We start from the raw sequence: 14918 nt of genomic DNA, 5'->3' as shown, positions 1-14918 counted from the left end.
GCTTACGGGACAGGCCAATTGCGCGGCTTACGGGACAGGCCAATTGCGCGGCTTACGGGACAGGCCAATTGCACGGCTTACGGGACAGGCCAATTGCTCGGCTTACGGGACAGGCCAATTGCACGGCTTACGGGACAGGCCAATTGCTCGGCTTACGGGACAGGCCAATTGCTCCTCTTACGGGACAGGCCAATTGCTCGGCTTACGGGACAGGCCAATTGCTCGGCTTACGGGACAGGCCAATTGCGCGGCTTACGGGACAGGCCAATTGCTCGTCTTACGGGACAGGCCAATTGCACGGCTTACGGGACAGGCCAATTGCACGGCTTACGGGACAGGCCAATTGCTCGGCTTACGGGACAGGCCAATTGCTCGGCTTACGGGACAGGCCAATTGCACGGCTTACGGGACAGGCCAATTGCTCGGCTTACGGGACAGGCCAATTGCTCGGCTTACGGGACAGGCCAATTGCTCGGCTTACGGGACAGGCCAATTGCACGTCTTACGGGACAGGCCAATTGCTCAGCTTACGGGACAGGCCAATTGCACGGTTTACGGGACAGGCCAATTGCACGGTTTACGGGACAGGCCAATTGCGCGTCTTACGGGACAGGCCAATTGCGCGGCTTACGGGACAGGCCAATTGCTCCTCTTACGGGACAGGCCAATTGCTCGGCTTACGGGACAGGCCAATTGCTCGGCTTACGGGACAGGCCAATTGCTCGGCTTACGGGACAGGCCAATTGCTCGGCTTACGGGACAGGCCAATTGCGCGGCTTACGGGACAGGCCAATTGCGCGGCTTACGGGACAGGCCAATTGCTCGGATTACGGGACAGGCCAATTGCACGGCTTACGGGACAGGCCAATTGCGCGGCTTACGGGACAGGCCAATTGCTCGTCTTACGGGACAGGCCAATTGCGCGGCTTACGGGACAGGCCAATTGCGCGGCTTACGGGACAGGCCAATTGCTCGGCTTACGGGACAGGCCAATTGCTCGGCTTACGGGACAGGCCAATTGCTCAGATTACGGGACAGGCCAATTGCTCGTCTTACGGGACAGGCCAATTGCACGGCTTACGGGACAGGCCAATTGCTCATCTTACGGGACAGGCCAATTGCTCGGCTTACGGGACAGGCCAATTGCACGGTTTACGGGACAGGCCAATTGCTCGGCTTACGGGACAGGCCAATTGCACGGCTTACGGGACAGGCCAATTGCGCGGCTTACGGGACAGGCCAATTGCTCGGCTTACGGGACAGGCCAATTGCGCGGCTTACGGGACAGGCCAATTGCTCGGCTTACGGGACAGGCCAATTGCGCGGCTTACGGGACAGGCCAATTGCGCGGCTTACGGGACAGGCCAATTGCTCGGTTTACGGGACAGGCCAATTGCTCGGCTTACGGGACAGGCCAATTGCTCGGCTTACGGGACAGGCCAATTGCTCAGCTTACGGGACAGGCCAATTGCTCGGCTTACGGGACAGGCCAATTACTCAGCTTACGGGACAGGCCAATTGCACGGCTTACGGGACAGGCCAATTGCGCGGCTTACGGGACAGGCCAATTGCACGGCTTACGGGACAGGCCAATTGCGCGGCTTACGGGACAGGCCAATTGCTCCTCTTACGGGACAGGCCAATTGCTCGGCTTACGGGACAGGCCAATTGCGCGGCTTACGGGACAGGCCAATTGCTCAGATTACGGGACAGGCCAATTGCTCGGCTTACGGGACAGGCCAATTGCACGGCTTACGGGACAGGCCAATTGCACGGCTTACGGGACAGGCCAATTGCGCGGCTTACGGGACAGGCCAATTGCTCGGCTTACGGGACAGGCCAATTGCACGGCTTACGGGACAGGCCAATTGCTCGGCTTACGGGACAGGCCAATTGCGCGGCTGCAGGTAGCAGCCAGCCAACTGCCAGGTGTCTCTGGCTCTGCTGGCGGGCGCCTCACCGCGCACCTCTCCAGCCATTTCAAGGGCGCGCCCGGGCTGTTCTGACAGCACTATGTCTAGCCAACGGATCCCTCGATTTGCCAGACCCTCTGATCCACACCAGCACACCCCGAGTGGTACTCACATGGTCGATGGAGTCCTCAGCCCTCCACTGATGGGGAGAACAGAAGGAGGAGAAAAAACGAAGACAGGATTTTTAGGGAGGACTGCCAGGGAGGGGCTGAGCGGGCAGCAGCCTGGGTGAGCAGGACGGGGCTGGCTGTAACCTTACACAGGAGGCTCTCAGGACAGGCGGGGTTCAGAGCAATCCCCTGCATGCAGCCAGCCTGTGCCGCAGGGCTGGAAAATCCCAACAAAGCAGGGCCAAGCAGCTTCCTCTCCCAAAGACGGAGAGGGGCCCATGTGCTCCCCCCGCCCCACAGCCTGGCCTGCAGCGAGCCTGGCTAGCTAGCGCCGGGGCAGCCCTGAGACAGACAAGTGCTGAGCAGGCTGCATCGAGACCTGCCTGGCCAACACTGCTGCCGAGACCTGTCTTCGCCAAGCTCCCCCCAGGCACCAGCCCGGGGCCGGAGGGAAGAGCAGCCTAGAGCAGACTGGCTGCAGAGTGCCGCTGGGGGGGGCTCCCCGAGAGGGGGCCGTCTCACTGCCGCTGGGGGGGCTCCCCGAGAAGGGGCCGTCTCACTGCCGCTGGGGGGGGCTCCCCGAGAGGGGGCCGTCTCACTGCCGCTGGGGGGGGCTCCCCGAGAGGGGGCCGTCTCACTGCCGCTGGGGGGGGGCTCCCCGAGAGGGGGCCGTCTCACTGCCGCTGGGGGGGCTCCCCGAGAAGGGGCCGTCTCACTGCCGCTGGGGGGGGCTCCCCGAGAGGGGGCCGTCTCACTGCCGCTGGGGGGGGCTCCCCGAGAAGGGGCCGTCTCACTGCCGCTGGGGGGGGCTCCCCGAGAGGGGGCCGTCTCACTGCCGCTGGGGGGGGGCTCCCCGAGAGGGGGCCGTCTCACTGCCGCTGGGGGGGGCTCCCCGAGAAGGGGCCGTCTCACTGCCGCTGGGGGGGGCTCCCCGAGAGGGGGCCGTCTCACTGCCGCTGGGGGGGCTCCCCGAGAGGGGGCTGCCGCGCTGGAGGGGGGCTCCGCCCAGGAGCCGAGTGTGGGCACCACCTGTGAGCCGTGCCCCCCTCCTCAGCTGGCTCAGTTCCCTGGTAATGGGCAAGGTGCAGAGGAGCCGCCAGTGGCCGTAAGGCCCGGGCTGCGTGCAGGAGGCAAACGGCTCGGGGAGGCGCTATCGCCGATCGGTGGCTGCTGCGCTGCCAACAGGGCGCCTCATCCTCGGCGCCGGGCCGGGCCGCTCTGGCCCCTGCAGGGAACCGGCCGCCTCCCCCAGGCACGGCTCTGGCAAGGGCGCGACTTAGCGCCCGCTCGGCTGCGCGGGGCCGTTTGGCCTCGGTACCGGCCGGGCTGAGAGACCCAGGGCTCCTGCTTCGCCGTCCCCCTCGGCAGGCCCAGCGGAGGGGCCTTCAGCAGGGAGCCTGCGAGCAGAGCGGCACAAGCCGCCTGGCGGGTGCGGGTGGGCGGAGGCGAGGGCTCCCCCGGCACAGGGGGCTGCGGACGCCAGACAGACGGGCAGAGCGTGGCCGGCAGGACCCACCCGGCGCTCTCCCTCGGGGCCGACGCCAGACAGACGGGCAGAGCGTGGCCAGCAGGACCCACCCGGCGCTCTCCCTCGGGGCCGACGCCAGACAGACGGGCAGAGCGTGGCCGGCAGGACCCACCCGGCGCTCTCCCTCGGGGCCGACGCCAGACAGACGGGCAGAGCGTGGCCGGCAGGACCCACCCGGCGCTCTCCCTCGGGGCCGACGCCAGACAGACGGGCAGAGCGTGGCCGGCAGGACCCACCCGGCGCTCTCCCTCGGGGCCGACGCCAGACAGACGGGCAGAGCGTGGCCGGCAGGACCCACCCGGCGCTCTCCCTCGGGGCCGACGCCAGACAGACGGGCAGAGCGTGGCCGGCAGGACCCACCCGGCGCTCTCCCTCGGGGCCGACGCCAGACAGACGGGCAGAGCGTGGCCGGCAGGACCCACCCGGCGCTCTCCCTCGGGGCCGACGCCAGACAGACGGGCAGAGCGTGGCCGGCAGGACCCACCCGGCGCTCTCCCTTGGGGCCGACGCCAGACAGACAGGCAGAGCGTGGCCGGCAGGACCCACCCGGCGCTCTCCCTCGGGGCCGACGCCAGACAGACGGGCAGAGCGTGGCCGGCAGGACCCACCCGGCGCTCTCCCTTGGGGCCGACGCCAGACAGACAGGCAGAGCGTGGCCGGCAGGACCCACCCGGCGCTCTCCCTCGGGGCCGACGCCAGACAGACAGGCAGAGCGTGGCCGGCAGGACCCACCCGGCGCTCTCCCTCGGGGTCGACGCCAGACAGACGGGCAGAGCGTGGCCGGCAGGACCCACCCGGCGCTCTCCCTCGGGGCCGACGCCAGACAGACGGGCAGAGCGTGGCCGGCAGGACCCACCCGGCGCTCTCCCTCGGGGCCGACGCCAGACAGACGGGCAGAGCGTGGCCGGCAGGACCCACCCGGCGCTCTCCCTCGGGGTCGACGCCAGACAGACGGGCAGAGCGTGGCCGGCAGGACCCACCCGGCGCTCTCCCTCGGGGCCGACGCCAGACAGACGGGCAGAGCGTGGCCGGCAGGACCCACCCGGCGCTCTCCCTCGGGGCCGACGCCAGACAGACGGGCCCCCGCTTGCAGCTGGGCGCGGAGCCGGGGGCTCCGGGAAGCCAGGCCAGCACAGGGCGAGGGCCCCTTGCCAGCCATGGCCAGCGCGCAGACGCGGCAAGCAAGCCAGGGCCAGGCAGCCCCGCTCCATGGCTCTGGGGGAAGGGCCAGGGCTGGCTGTGGCGGAGGGGGGGCGGCCTGCTCTGTGACCGGGGCCCCCGACTCACCCACAAGTGTATTAACCCAGACAAAGGGCGGAAGGCGGAGACCAGCACCTGGCTGGGGGGCAGAGTCTGGGAGGGAGGCCGGTGTCCGTGTGTCTGTCCGGCAGGGGAGGGGGGGGCCCACACGCTGGCTCTGCCCGGTGTCCGTGTGTCTGTCCGGCAGGGGAGGGGGGGGGGGTCACACGCTGGCTCTGCCCGGTGTCCGTGTGTCTGTCCGGCAGAGGAGGGGGGGCCCACACGCTGGCTCTGCCCGGTGTCCGTGTGTCTGTCCGGCAGGGGAGGCGGGGCCCACACGCTGGCTCTGCCCGGTGTCCGTGTGTCTGTCCGGCAGGGGAGGGGGGGGCCCACACGCTGGCTCTGCCCGGTGTCCGTGTGTCTGTCCGGCAGGGGAGGGGGGGGCCCACACGCTGGCTCTGCCCGGTGTCCGTGTGTCTGTCCGGCAGAGGAGGGGGGGCCCACACGCTGGCTCTGCCCGGTGTCCGTGTGTCTGTCCGGCAGAGGAGGGGGGGCCCACACGCTGGCTCTGCCCGGTGTCCGTGTGTCTGTCCGGCAGGGGAGGGGGGTCACACGCTGGCTCTGCCCGGTGTCCGTGTGTCTGTCCGGCAGAGGAGGGGGGGCCCACACGCTGGCTCTGCCCGGTGTCCGTGTGTCTGTCCGGCAGGGGAGGGGGGGCCCACACGCTGGCTCTGCCCGGTGTCCGTGTGTCTGTCCGGCAGGGGAGGGGGGGGGGTCACACGCTGGCTCTGCCCGGTGTCCGTGTGTCTGTCCGGCAGAGGAGGGGGGCCCACACGCTGGCTCTGCCCGGTGTCCGTGTGTCTGTCCGGCAGGGGAGGCGGGGCCCACACGCTGGCTCTGCCCGGTGTCCGTGTGTCTGTCCGGCAGGGGAGGCGGGGCCCACACGCTGGCTCTGCCCGGTGTCCGTGTGTCTGTCCGGCAGAGGAGGCGGGGCCCACACGCTGGCTCTGCCCGGTGTCCGTGTGTCTGTCCGGCAGAGGAGGCGGGGCCCACACGCTGGCTCTGCCCGGTGTCCGTGTGTCTGTTCGGCAGGGGAGGCGGGGCCCACACGCTGGCTCTGCCCGGTGTCCGTGTGTCTGTCCGGCAGGGAAGGGGGGGGCGCACACGCTGGCTCTGCCCGGTGTCCGTGTGTCTGTCCGGCAGGGGAGGGGGGGGCCCACACGCTGGCTCTGCCCGGTGTCCGTGTGTCTATCCGGCAGGGGAGGGGGGCTAACACGCTGGCTCTGCCCGGTGTCCGTGTGTCTGTCCGGCAGGGGAGGCGGGGCCCACACGCTGGCTCTGCCCGGTGTCTGTGTGTCTGTCCGGCAGGGGAGGGGGGGCTCACACGCTGGCTCTGCCCGGTGTCCGTGTGTCTGTCCGGCAGAGGAGGGGGGGCCCACACGCTGGCTCTGCCCGGTGTCCGTGTGTCTGTCCGGCAGAGGAGGGGGGGCCCACACGCTGGCTCTGCCCGGTGTCCGTGTGTCTGTCCGGCAGGGGAGGGGGGGGCCCACACGCTGGCTCTGCCCGGTGTCCGTGTGTCTGTCCGGCAGAGGAGGGGGGGCCCACACGCTGGCTCTGCCCGGTGTCCGTGTGTCTGTCCGGCAGAGGAGGGGGGGCCCACACGCTGGCTCTGCCCGGTGTCCGTGTGTCTGTCCGGCAGGGGAGGGGGGGCCCACACGCTGGCTCTGCCCGGTGTCCGTGTGTCTGTCCGGCAGGGGAGGCGGGGCCCACACGCTGGCTCTGCCCGGTGTCCGTGTGTCTGTCCGGCAGAGGAGGGGGGGCCCACACGCTGGCTCTGCCCGGTGTCCGTGTGTCTGTCCGGCAGAGGAGGGGGGGCCCACACGCTGGCTCTGCCCGGTGTCCGTGTGTCTGTCCGGCAGAGGAGGGGGGGCCCACACGCTGGCTCTGCCCGGTGTCCGTGTGTCTGTCCGGCAGGGGAGGGGGGGCCCACACGCTGGCTCTGCCCGGTGTCCGTGTGTCTATCCGGCAGAGGAGGGGGGCCCACACGCTGGCTCTGCCCGGTGTCCGTGTGTCTATCCGGCAGAGGAGGGGGGCCCACACGCTGGCTCTGCCCGGTGTCCGTGTGTCTGTCCGGCAGGGGAGGGGGGGGCCCACACGCTGGCTCTGCCCGGTGTCTGTGTGTCTGTCCGGCAGAGGAGGGGGGGCCCACACGCTGGCTCTGCCCGGTGTCCGTGTGTCTGTCCGGCGGGGGGGGGGGGGGGGCCCACACGCTGGCTCTGCCCGGTGTCCGTGTGTCTGTCCGGCAGAGGAGGGGGGGCCCACACGCTGGCTCTGCCCGGTGTCCGTGTGTCTGTCCGGCAGAGGAGGGGGGGCCCACACGCTGGCTCTGCCCGGTGTCCGTGTGTCTGTCCGGCAGAGGAGGGGGGGCCCACACGCTGGCTCTGCCCGGTGTCCGTGTGTCTGTCCGGCAGAGGAGGAGGGGGCCCACACGCTGGCTCTGCCCGGTGTCTGTGTGTCTGTCCGGCAGGGGAGGCGGGGCCCACACGCTGGCTCTGCCCGGTGTCCGTGTGTCTGTCCGGCAGAGGAGGCGGGGCCCACACGCTGGCTCTGCCCGGTGTCCGTGTGTCTGTCCGGCAGGGGAGGGGGGGCTCACACGCTGGCTCTGCCCGGTGTCCGTGTGTCTGTCCGGCAGGGGAGGGGGGGCTCACACGCTGGCTCTGCCCGGTGTCCGTGTGTCTGTCCGGCAGAGGGGGGGGGCCCACACGCTGGCTCTGCCCGGTGTCCGTGTGTCTGTCCGGCAGAGGGGGGGGGCCCACACGCTGGCTCTGCCCGGTGTCCGTGTGTCTGTCCGGTAGGGGAGGCGGGGCCCACACGCTGGCTCTGCCCGGTGTCCGTGTGTCTGTCCGGCAGGGGAGGGGGGGCCCACACGCTGGCTCTGCCCGGTGTCCGTGTGTCTGTCCGGCAGGGGAGGCGGGGCTCACACGCTGGCTCTGCCCGGTGTCCGTGTGTCTGTCCGGCAGGGGAGGCAGGGGGCCCACACGCTGGCTCTGCCCGGTGTCCGTGTGTCTGTCCGGCGGGGGGGGGGGGCCCACACGCTGGCTCTGCCCGGTGTCCGTGTGTCTGTCCGGCAGGGGAGGGGGGGCTCACACGCTGGCTCTGCCCGGTGTCCGTGTGTCTGTCCGGCAGGGGAGGGGGGCCCACACGCTGGCTCTGCCCGGTGTCTGTGTGTCTGTCCGGCAGGGGAGGGGGGCCCACACGCTGGCTCTGCCCGGTGTCCGTGTGTCTGTCCGGCAGGGGAGGCGGGGCCCACACGCTGGCTCTGCCCGGTGTCCGTGTGTCTGTCCGGCAGAGGAGGAGGGGGCCCACACGCTGGCTCTGCCCGGTGTCCGTGTGTCTGTCCGGCAGAGGAGGGGGGGCCCACACGCTGGCTCTGCCCGGTGTCCGTGTGTCTGTCCGGCAGAGGAGGGGGGGCCCACACGCTGGCTCTGCCCGGTGTCCGTGTGTCTGTCCGGCAGAGGAGGAGGGGGCCCACACGCTGGCTCTGCCCGGTGTCCGTGTGTCTGTCCGGCAGAGGAGGGGGGGGGCCCACACGCTGGCTCTGCCCGGTGTCCGTGTGTCTGTCCGGCAGGGGAGGGGGGCCCACACGCTGGCTCTGCCCGGTGTCCGTGTGTCTGTCCGGCAGAGGAGGGGGGGCTCACACGCTGGCTCTGCCCGGTGTCCGTGTGTCTGTCCGGCAGGGGAGGCGGGGCCCACACGCTGGCTCTGCCCGGTGTCCGTGTGTCTGTCCGGCAGGGGAGGCGGGGCCCACACGCTGGCTCTGCCCGGTGTCCGTGTGTCTGTCCGGCAGGGGAGGGGGGCCCACACGCTGGCTCTGCCCGGTGTCCGTGTGTCTGTCCAGCAGAGGAGGGGGGGCCCACACGCTGGCTCTGCCCGGTGTCCGTGTGTCTGTCCGGCAGAGGAGGGGGGGCCCACACGCTGGCTCTGCCCGGTGTCCGTGTGTCTGTCCGGCAGGGGAGGCGGGGCCCACACGCTGGCTCTGCCCGGTGTCCGTGTGTCTGTCCGGCAGAGGAGGCGGGGCCCACACGCTGGCTCTGCCCGGTGTCCGTGTGTCTGTCCGGCAGGGGAGGCGGGGCCCACACGCTGGCTCTGCCCGGTGTCTGTGTGTCTGTCCGGCAGGGGAGGGGGGCTAACACGCTGGCTCTGCCCGGTGTCCGTGTGTCTGTCCGGCAGGGGAGGAGGGGCTCACACGCTGGCTCTGCCCGGTGTCCGTGTGTCTGTCCGGCGGGGGGGGGGGGGCCCACACGCTGGCTCTGCCCGGTGTCCGTGTGTCCGTCCGGCAGAGGAGGGGGGGCCCACACGCTGGCTCTGCCCGGTGTCCGTGTGTCTGTCCGGCAGGGGAGGCGGGGCCCACACGCTGGCTCTGCCCGGTGTCTGTGTGTCTGTCCAGCAGAGGAGGGGGGGCCCACACGCTGGCTCTGCCCGGTGTCCGTGTGTCTGTCCGGCAGAGGAGGGGGGGCCCACACGCTGGCTCTGCCCGGTGTCCGTGTGTCTGTCCGGCAGAGGAGGGGGGGCCCACACGCTGGCTCTGCCCGGTGTCCGTGTGTCTGTCCAGCAGGGGAGGCGGGGCCCACACGCTGGCTCTGCCCGGTGTCCGTGTGTCTGTCCGGCAGAGGAGGGGGGGCCCACACGCTGGCTCTGCCCGGTGTCCGTGTGTCTGTCCGGCAGAGGAGGGGGGGCCCACACGCTGGCTCTGCCCGGTGTCCGTGTGTCTGTCCAGCAGGGGAGGCGGGGCTCACACGCTGGCTGTGCCCGGTGTCCGTGTGTCTGTCCGGCAGGGGAGGGGGGGGCCCACACGCTGGCTCTGCCCGGTGTCCGTGTGTCTGTCCGGCAGGGGAGGGGGGGGCCCACACGCTGGCTCTGCCCGGTGTCCGTGTGTCTGTCCGGCAGGGGAGGCGGGGCCCACACGCTGGCTCTGCCCGGTGTCCGTGTGTCTGTCCAGCAGGGGAGGGGGGGCCCAGTGGGGCCCAGAGGAAGCGTGCTCCGAAATAGGAAGCCCTTGCTGGCCAGTCGCAGCCCAGCCCTGGCAGAGAAGAGGGCTCGGCCGCCACAGGCACAGCTCCAAGGCAGGGGCTGGCCCGGGAACCGGGCCCTCTCCGGCACCGGGTCTGCTGCCGGCTTCCCGCCCAACCCCTCGGTGCGGGGACCTGGCTCTCTGCGGTCCCCTACCGAACGCCTCCTCGCCACCTGCGGCTCGCTCTGCCGGTCCCCCCGCCGGCCTGGACGGGGCCCTGCTCACCAGCCGGGAAGGGTTCCTCCCCCCCCGTCTGATGCCCCGCAGCGAGCGCCGGGAGCGGAACAGCTTCCTCCACGGAGCCCGGCCTCCCTTGTGCCTTGGCCTGTGACAGGCTCTGCCCCGCCCCGCCTGCTCAGGGCCCTGCAGCCCTGCCCTGCCCACCCGGAAGAGCCCAAACGCCCCTCTCCGCGCTGGGAAAGGCCCCCCCTTGCCAGGCAACGCACTCATCCCAGCAGCACTCCTTGGGGCACTTCCCGGCCGGCTTAGCTTCCCTTTTCAGTCCACTCCCTGGGACTGGGCGGGAGGGTCTGGCGCTTGGGGGAGACCCTGGGGAAACCCACCACTTGCAAGCAGCTGCCCATGCAAGGTCCAAGACTGACAGGCGCTCCACAGGGCCAGGAGAGCCAAGCAGCCCGCTTGACGCCCACAACTTCTCGGTGCAAAAACAAACCAAGCTCTGGACAAGACAGCATCATCCCAGTGTGCCCAAGGCGCAGGGCGGGTCAGCTCCCAGCAGGCCACGGAGCAGCCGGTCGGCGAGGACTGTCTGCCGCCGGGCCACGGAGCAGCCGGTCGGCGAGGACTGCCTGCCGCCGGGCCACGGAGCAGCCGGTCGGCGAGGACTGCCTGCCGCCGGGCCACGGAGCAGCCGGTCGGCGAGGACTGCCTGCCGCCGGGCCACGGAGCAGCCGGTCGGCGAGGACTGCCTGCCGCCGGGCCACGGAGCAGCCGCTCGGCGAGGACTGCCTGCCGCCGGGCCACGGAGCAGCCGGTCGGCGAGGACTGCCTGCCGCCGGGCCACGGAGCAGCCGCTCGGCGAGGACTGCCTGCCGCCGGGCCACGGAGCAGCCGGTCGGCGAGGACTGCCTGCCGCCGGGCCACGGAGCAGCCGCTCGGCGAGGACTGCCTGCCGCCGGGCCACGGAGCAGCCGGTCGGCGAGGACTGCCTGCCGCCGGGCCACGGAGCAGCTGCTCGGCAAGGACTGCCTGACGCCGGGCCACGGAGCAGCCGGTCGGTGAGGACTGCCTGCTGCTGGGCCACGGAGCAGCCAGTCGGCCAGGACTGCCTGCCGCCGGGCCACGGAGCAGCCGCTCGGCCTGTGACACGTGGACACGTTGCAGACACGGTCTCCCCCCTCCCACTGGAGACGTCCGGCCCCAGGGCCAGGGAGAGCTGGACAAGACGTCCGACAGCTCCCAGCCTGGGACCCTGCGCTCCCCACGGCGAGCTAGCCAGGGGCTCGAACCCAGAGCCGCTTGCTCGGACCACGCGGGCTGGCTGGAGAGGAAAGGGCGGGATGGCTCCCAGGAGCGTGGCAGGGCTGCTCTGACCACAGCGGGGTTCGCCCGCCCGCCCCAGGCTGCACAAGGGCGGGACTGTTCACGCACCGCACGGAGAGGACGCGCTCGTGGGAAAGGAAAAGGCCGTCGGGCAAGCAGGCCGTTTTCTCTCCCTCCCGCTGCCCTTGCACACGGCGGACTGGGCTGCACCCTTGGGCGTGGAAGCGGGAGCGCCGGGCGTGCCGGGCGGTGCCGCAGCGACTCCTCGCTCGCTCAGGAGAGGGCCAGCGCAGGGCGGCAGCTCGCCAGGGCTCACGCTGGGGCTGGTCCCCGCAGGCCTGGCAGCAGTGGCTCTTGCAGCTCAGCCGTGTGGCCAGGCCCGGGGCTCTCCTCCGGGGAAGCTGGTCCCAGCTGCAGGCGCTCGGCGCACTGCAGGCGCCGGAGCAGCTCCCGCCCCCCTCTAACAGGCGCCGGGAGCGCCCCTCGCCCCTGGACTCGGCAGGGAGGCAGACAGAGCGACGCGCACCTCCTTAGCCATGCCCCCAGCCCGCAAGCCCCTTCCCAGGGCAAGCCACACGTCTGCCCCGGCTCTAGCCCGTGACTCGGTGCCCTCTGGCTGCCCTTGCACATCCCGGTGTGCTGCCAAGGGGAGGCGCGTGGGCCTGGATCCGCCCTGTGACAGAGCAGTGACTGGCCCGGCCCCCGGCTGTACCTGGGCCTCCGCTAACATGACGTCCTTGATCACAGGCTGCCCCCGTGGCTCGCTGTTTTCCAGCTTCACGTAAGTGACCTGGTAGCCCCGGATCTGCCCGTGCTGCTTGGTGGAGAGCGGCAGCTTCCAGCTCACCCGGACGGCTGTCGAGTTCACAGACTCCACCTCCACCTTCCGCGGGGGCGCGCTGGGCACTGGAACACACATGGACAGACCATGTCACTGGCGCACCCTGCCACGCACTTCCCTTCCCCGCCTCCTCCCCACCCACCAGCCAGGCGCCTGCCTCATGTCCCGCCCCGCGGCTCTCGCTGGCCCCAGCGGGATGGTGCAGGCCGTGGGCAGCCTCCTGGCCACGTTCCCCAGGGACACGCCCGGCTCTGACACGGACACACGCTCCCGGCAGGTTTGGCTGCCCCGAAACGGATGCTCCTCCCCAGGTGCCCTGCCAGCCAAAGGAAGCACTGAGCCCTTGCCAGGGACCCGGAGCCAGGAGGCGCAGTCCAGCCCAGGCGTGCTGTGTGCTTCGGGCCAGTAACACGGAACGTGGCTGCCCAGAGCGTCTCCATTTCCTTGCACGGTGAGACCCCGTTTAAACGTGTCCTCCCACCCGGCCTGCCCTTTGGAAACGTCGTGTCCTTCTGCCTTCCTGCCTCTGCACTGAGCAACCGGAGCCGCTCCGGAAACACGGCCCCTCGCCCCGGAGAGCTCCCGGCTGAGCCGCCGGAGCCGAGTCACAAACCTTGCAGCGGGAACACTGCTCAGGCCCCTGCCCCACGCGTCCTGCCAGGGCCTGTAAAAGGCCCGTATGCCCGGCTCTCAGCGCTGGCGTGCGGGCAGAGCGAATGCTGCTGGCCCACCAAGCCAGACAGGAAGAAAGAGCCACCCAGAAGGAAAGCGCCCGGGGAGCCCCAGGGCAAGCCAGCCGCTCCCCGACGTCTCTCGACTGCAGAGAAGGCAGTAACGCGGAGCAGCTGGGCCGGCCAAGGTGTCAGAGCGGGGGGGCCTCAGTCCCGGGTTACCACAAGCCTGGCGCATCCAACCCGCTGGGTGAATCTCCCGGCTCCGGGCAGTGGAGCCCCCCCGGGTGAAAAGCAACATGCTCCTGAGCTGAGCTTCCTTGGGGAACAGCCCTGGCAGCAGGTGCTGGGCCAGGAGGTGCTGGTACCTGGAACCAGGCCCTCGAGGACCGGGAGCTATTCCCATTGGGGGGCTGCTGTGAGCGGGGGGAGGGGTCTAAGATTGAAGACGGGAAATTCCATTTGTTTTCTCTCCCTCCGAGTTCTGCATTTCACTCTCCTGCCCGGGGCGGGCGTCTGAGATCAGTTCTGACAGCGGAGCCGGGACGGCCAGCCGAGCCCGGAACCGGCTCCGAGGGCTGCCTGGGGCGTTTCTAGGCCAGCACTCCCAGCTGTGTGGCAAAGCCAGGGGGAGCCCCGCCCGAGCCCCCCGCCCGCACCAGGAGCAGAGGCAAAGCCAGGCAGAGCCCCGCCCGAGCCCCCCGCCCGCACCAGGAGCAGCGGCAAAGCCAGGCAGAGCCCCGCCCGAGCCCCCCGCCCGCACCAGGAGCAGAGGCAAAGCCAGGCAGAGCCCCGCCTGAGCCCCCCGCCCGCACCAGGAGCAGAGGCAAAGCCAGGCAGAGCCCCGCCCAAGCCTCCCGTCCACACCAGGAGCAGCGGCAAAGCCAGGCAGAGCCCCGCCCGAGCCCCCCGCCCGCACCAGGAGCAGCAGCAAAGCCAGGCAGAGCCACGCCCGAGCCTCCCGCCCGCACCAGGAGCAGCGGCAAAGCCAGGCAGAGCCCCGCCCGAGCCCCCCGCCCGCACCAGGAGCAGCGGCAAAGCCAGGCAGAGCCCCGCCCGAGCCCCCCGCCTGCACCAGGAGCAGAGGCAAAGCCAGGCAGAGCCCCGCCCGAGCCCCCCGCCCGCACCAGGAGCAGTGGCAAAGCCAGGCAGAGCCCCGCCTGAGCCCCCCGCCCGCACCAGGAGCAGCAGCAAAGCCAGGCAGAGCCACGCCAGAGCCTCCCGCCCGCACCAGGAGCAGTGGCAAAGCCAGGCAGAGCCCCGCCCGAGCCCCCCGCCCGCACCAGGAGCAGAGACAAAGCCAGGCAGAGAGCCCCGCCCGAGCCTCCCGCCCACACCAGGAGCAGAGGCAAAGCCAGGCAGAGCCCCGCCCGAGCCTCCCGCCCACACCAGGAGCAGCGGCAAAGCCAGGCAGAGCCCCGCCTGAGCCCCCTGCCCGCACCAGGAGCAGCGGCAAAGCCAGGCAGAGCCCCGCCTGAGCCCTCCGCCCGCACCAGGAGCAGCGGCAAAGCCAGGCAGAGCCCCGCCTGAGCCTCCCGCCCACACCAGGAGCAGCGGCAAAGCCAGGCAGAGCCCCGCCTGAGCCCTCCGCCCGCACCAGGAGCAGCGGCAAAGCCAGGCACAGCCACACCCGAGCCCCCCGCCCGCACCAGGAGCAGAGGCAAAGCCAGGCAGAGCCCCGCCTGAGCCCCCCGCCCGCACCAGGAGCAGCGGCAAAGCCAGGCAGAGAGCCCCGCCCGAGCCCCCCGCCCGCACCAGGAGCAGCAGCAAAGCCAGGCAGAGCCACGCCCGAGCCTCCCGCCCGCACCAGGAGCAGCGGCAAAGCCAGGCAGAGCCCCGCCCGAGCCCCCCGCCCGAGCCCCCCGCCCGCACCAGGAGCAGCGGCAAAGCCAGGCAGAGCCCCGCCCGAGCCCCCCGCCCGCACCAGGAGCAGCAGCAAAGCCAGGCAGAGCCACGCCAGAGCCTCCCGCCCGCACCAGGAG

General features: G+C 71.1%; 1 protein-coding gene across 1 annotated transcript in view; it reads right to left on the bottom strand.

Annotated features, from left to right (window-relative positions):
• LOC102455999 (receptor-type tyrosine-protein phosphatase F-like) overlaps window positions 1-14918 on the bottom strand; it is a gene marked incomplete at its 3' end in the record, with an annotated part of 547172 nt that overhangs the window by 38592 nt on the left and 493662 nt on the right. Inside the window, exons 13-14 of the mRNA XM_075917250.1 lie at window positions 12137-12330; window positions 2086-2112 (exon numbers count right to left, since the gene is read on the bottom strand). Of these exons, the coding sequence (XP_075773365.1) occupies window positions 2086-2112; window positions 12137-12330 (221 nt within the window). The remainder of the gene's footprint in view (window positions 1-2085; window positions 2113-12136; window positions 12331-14918) is intronic.

The sequence above is a fragment of the Pelodiscus sinensis genome, unplaced genomic scaffold, assembly GCF_049634645.1.
Source record: "Pelodiscus sinensis isolate JC-2024 unplaced genomic scaffold, ASM4963464v1 ctg74, whole genome shotgun sequence".
NCBI classification, from domain to species: Eukaryota; Metazoa; Chordata; order Testudines; family Trionychidae; genus Pelodiscus; species Pelodiscus sinensis.
The sequence above is the reverse complement of the archived record's forward strand: the minus strand, read 5'-3'. Positions and strand labels throughout refer to the sequence as shown.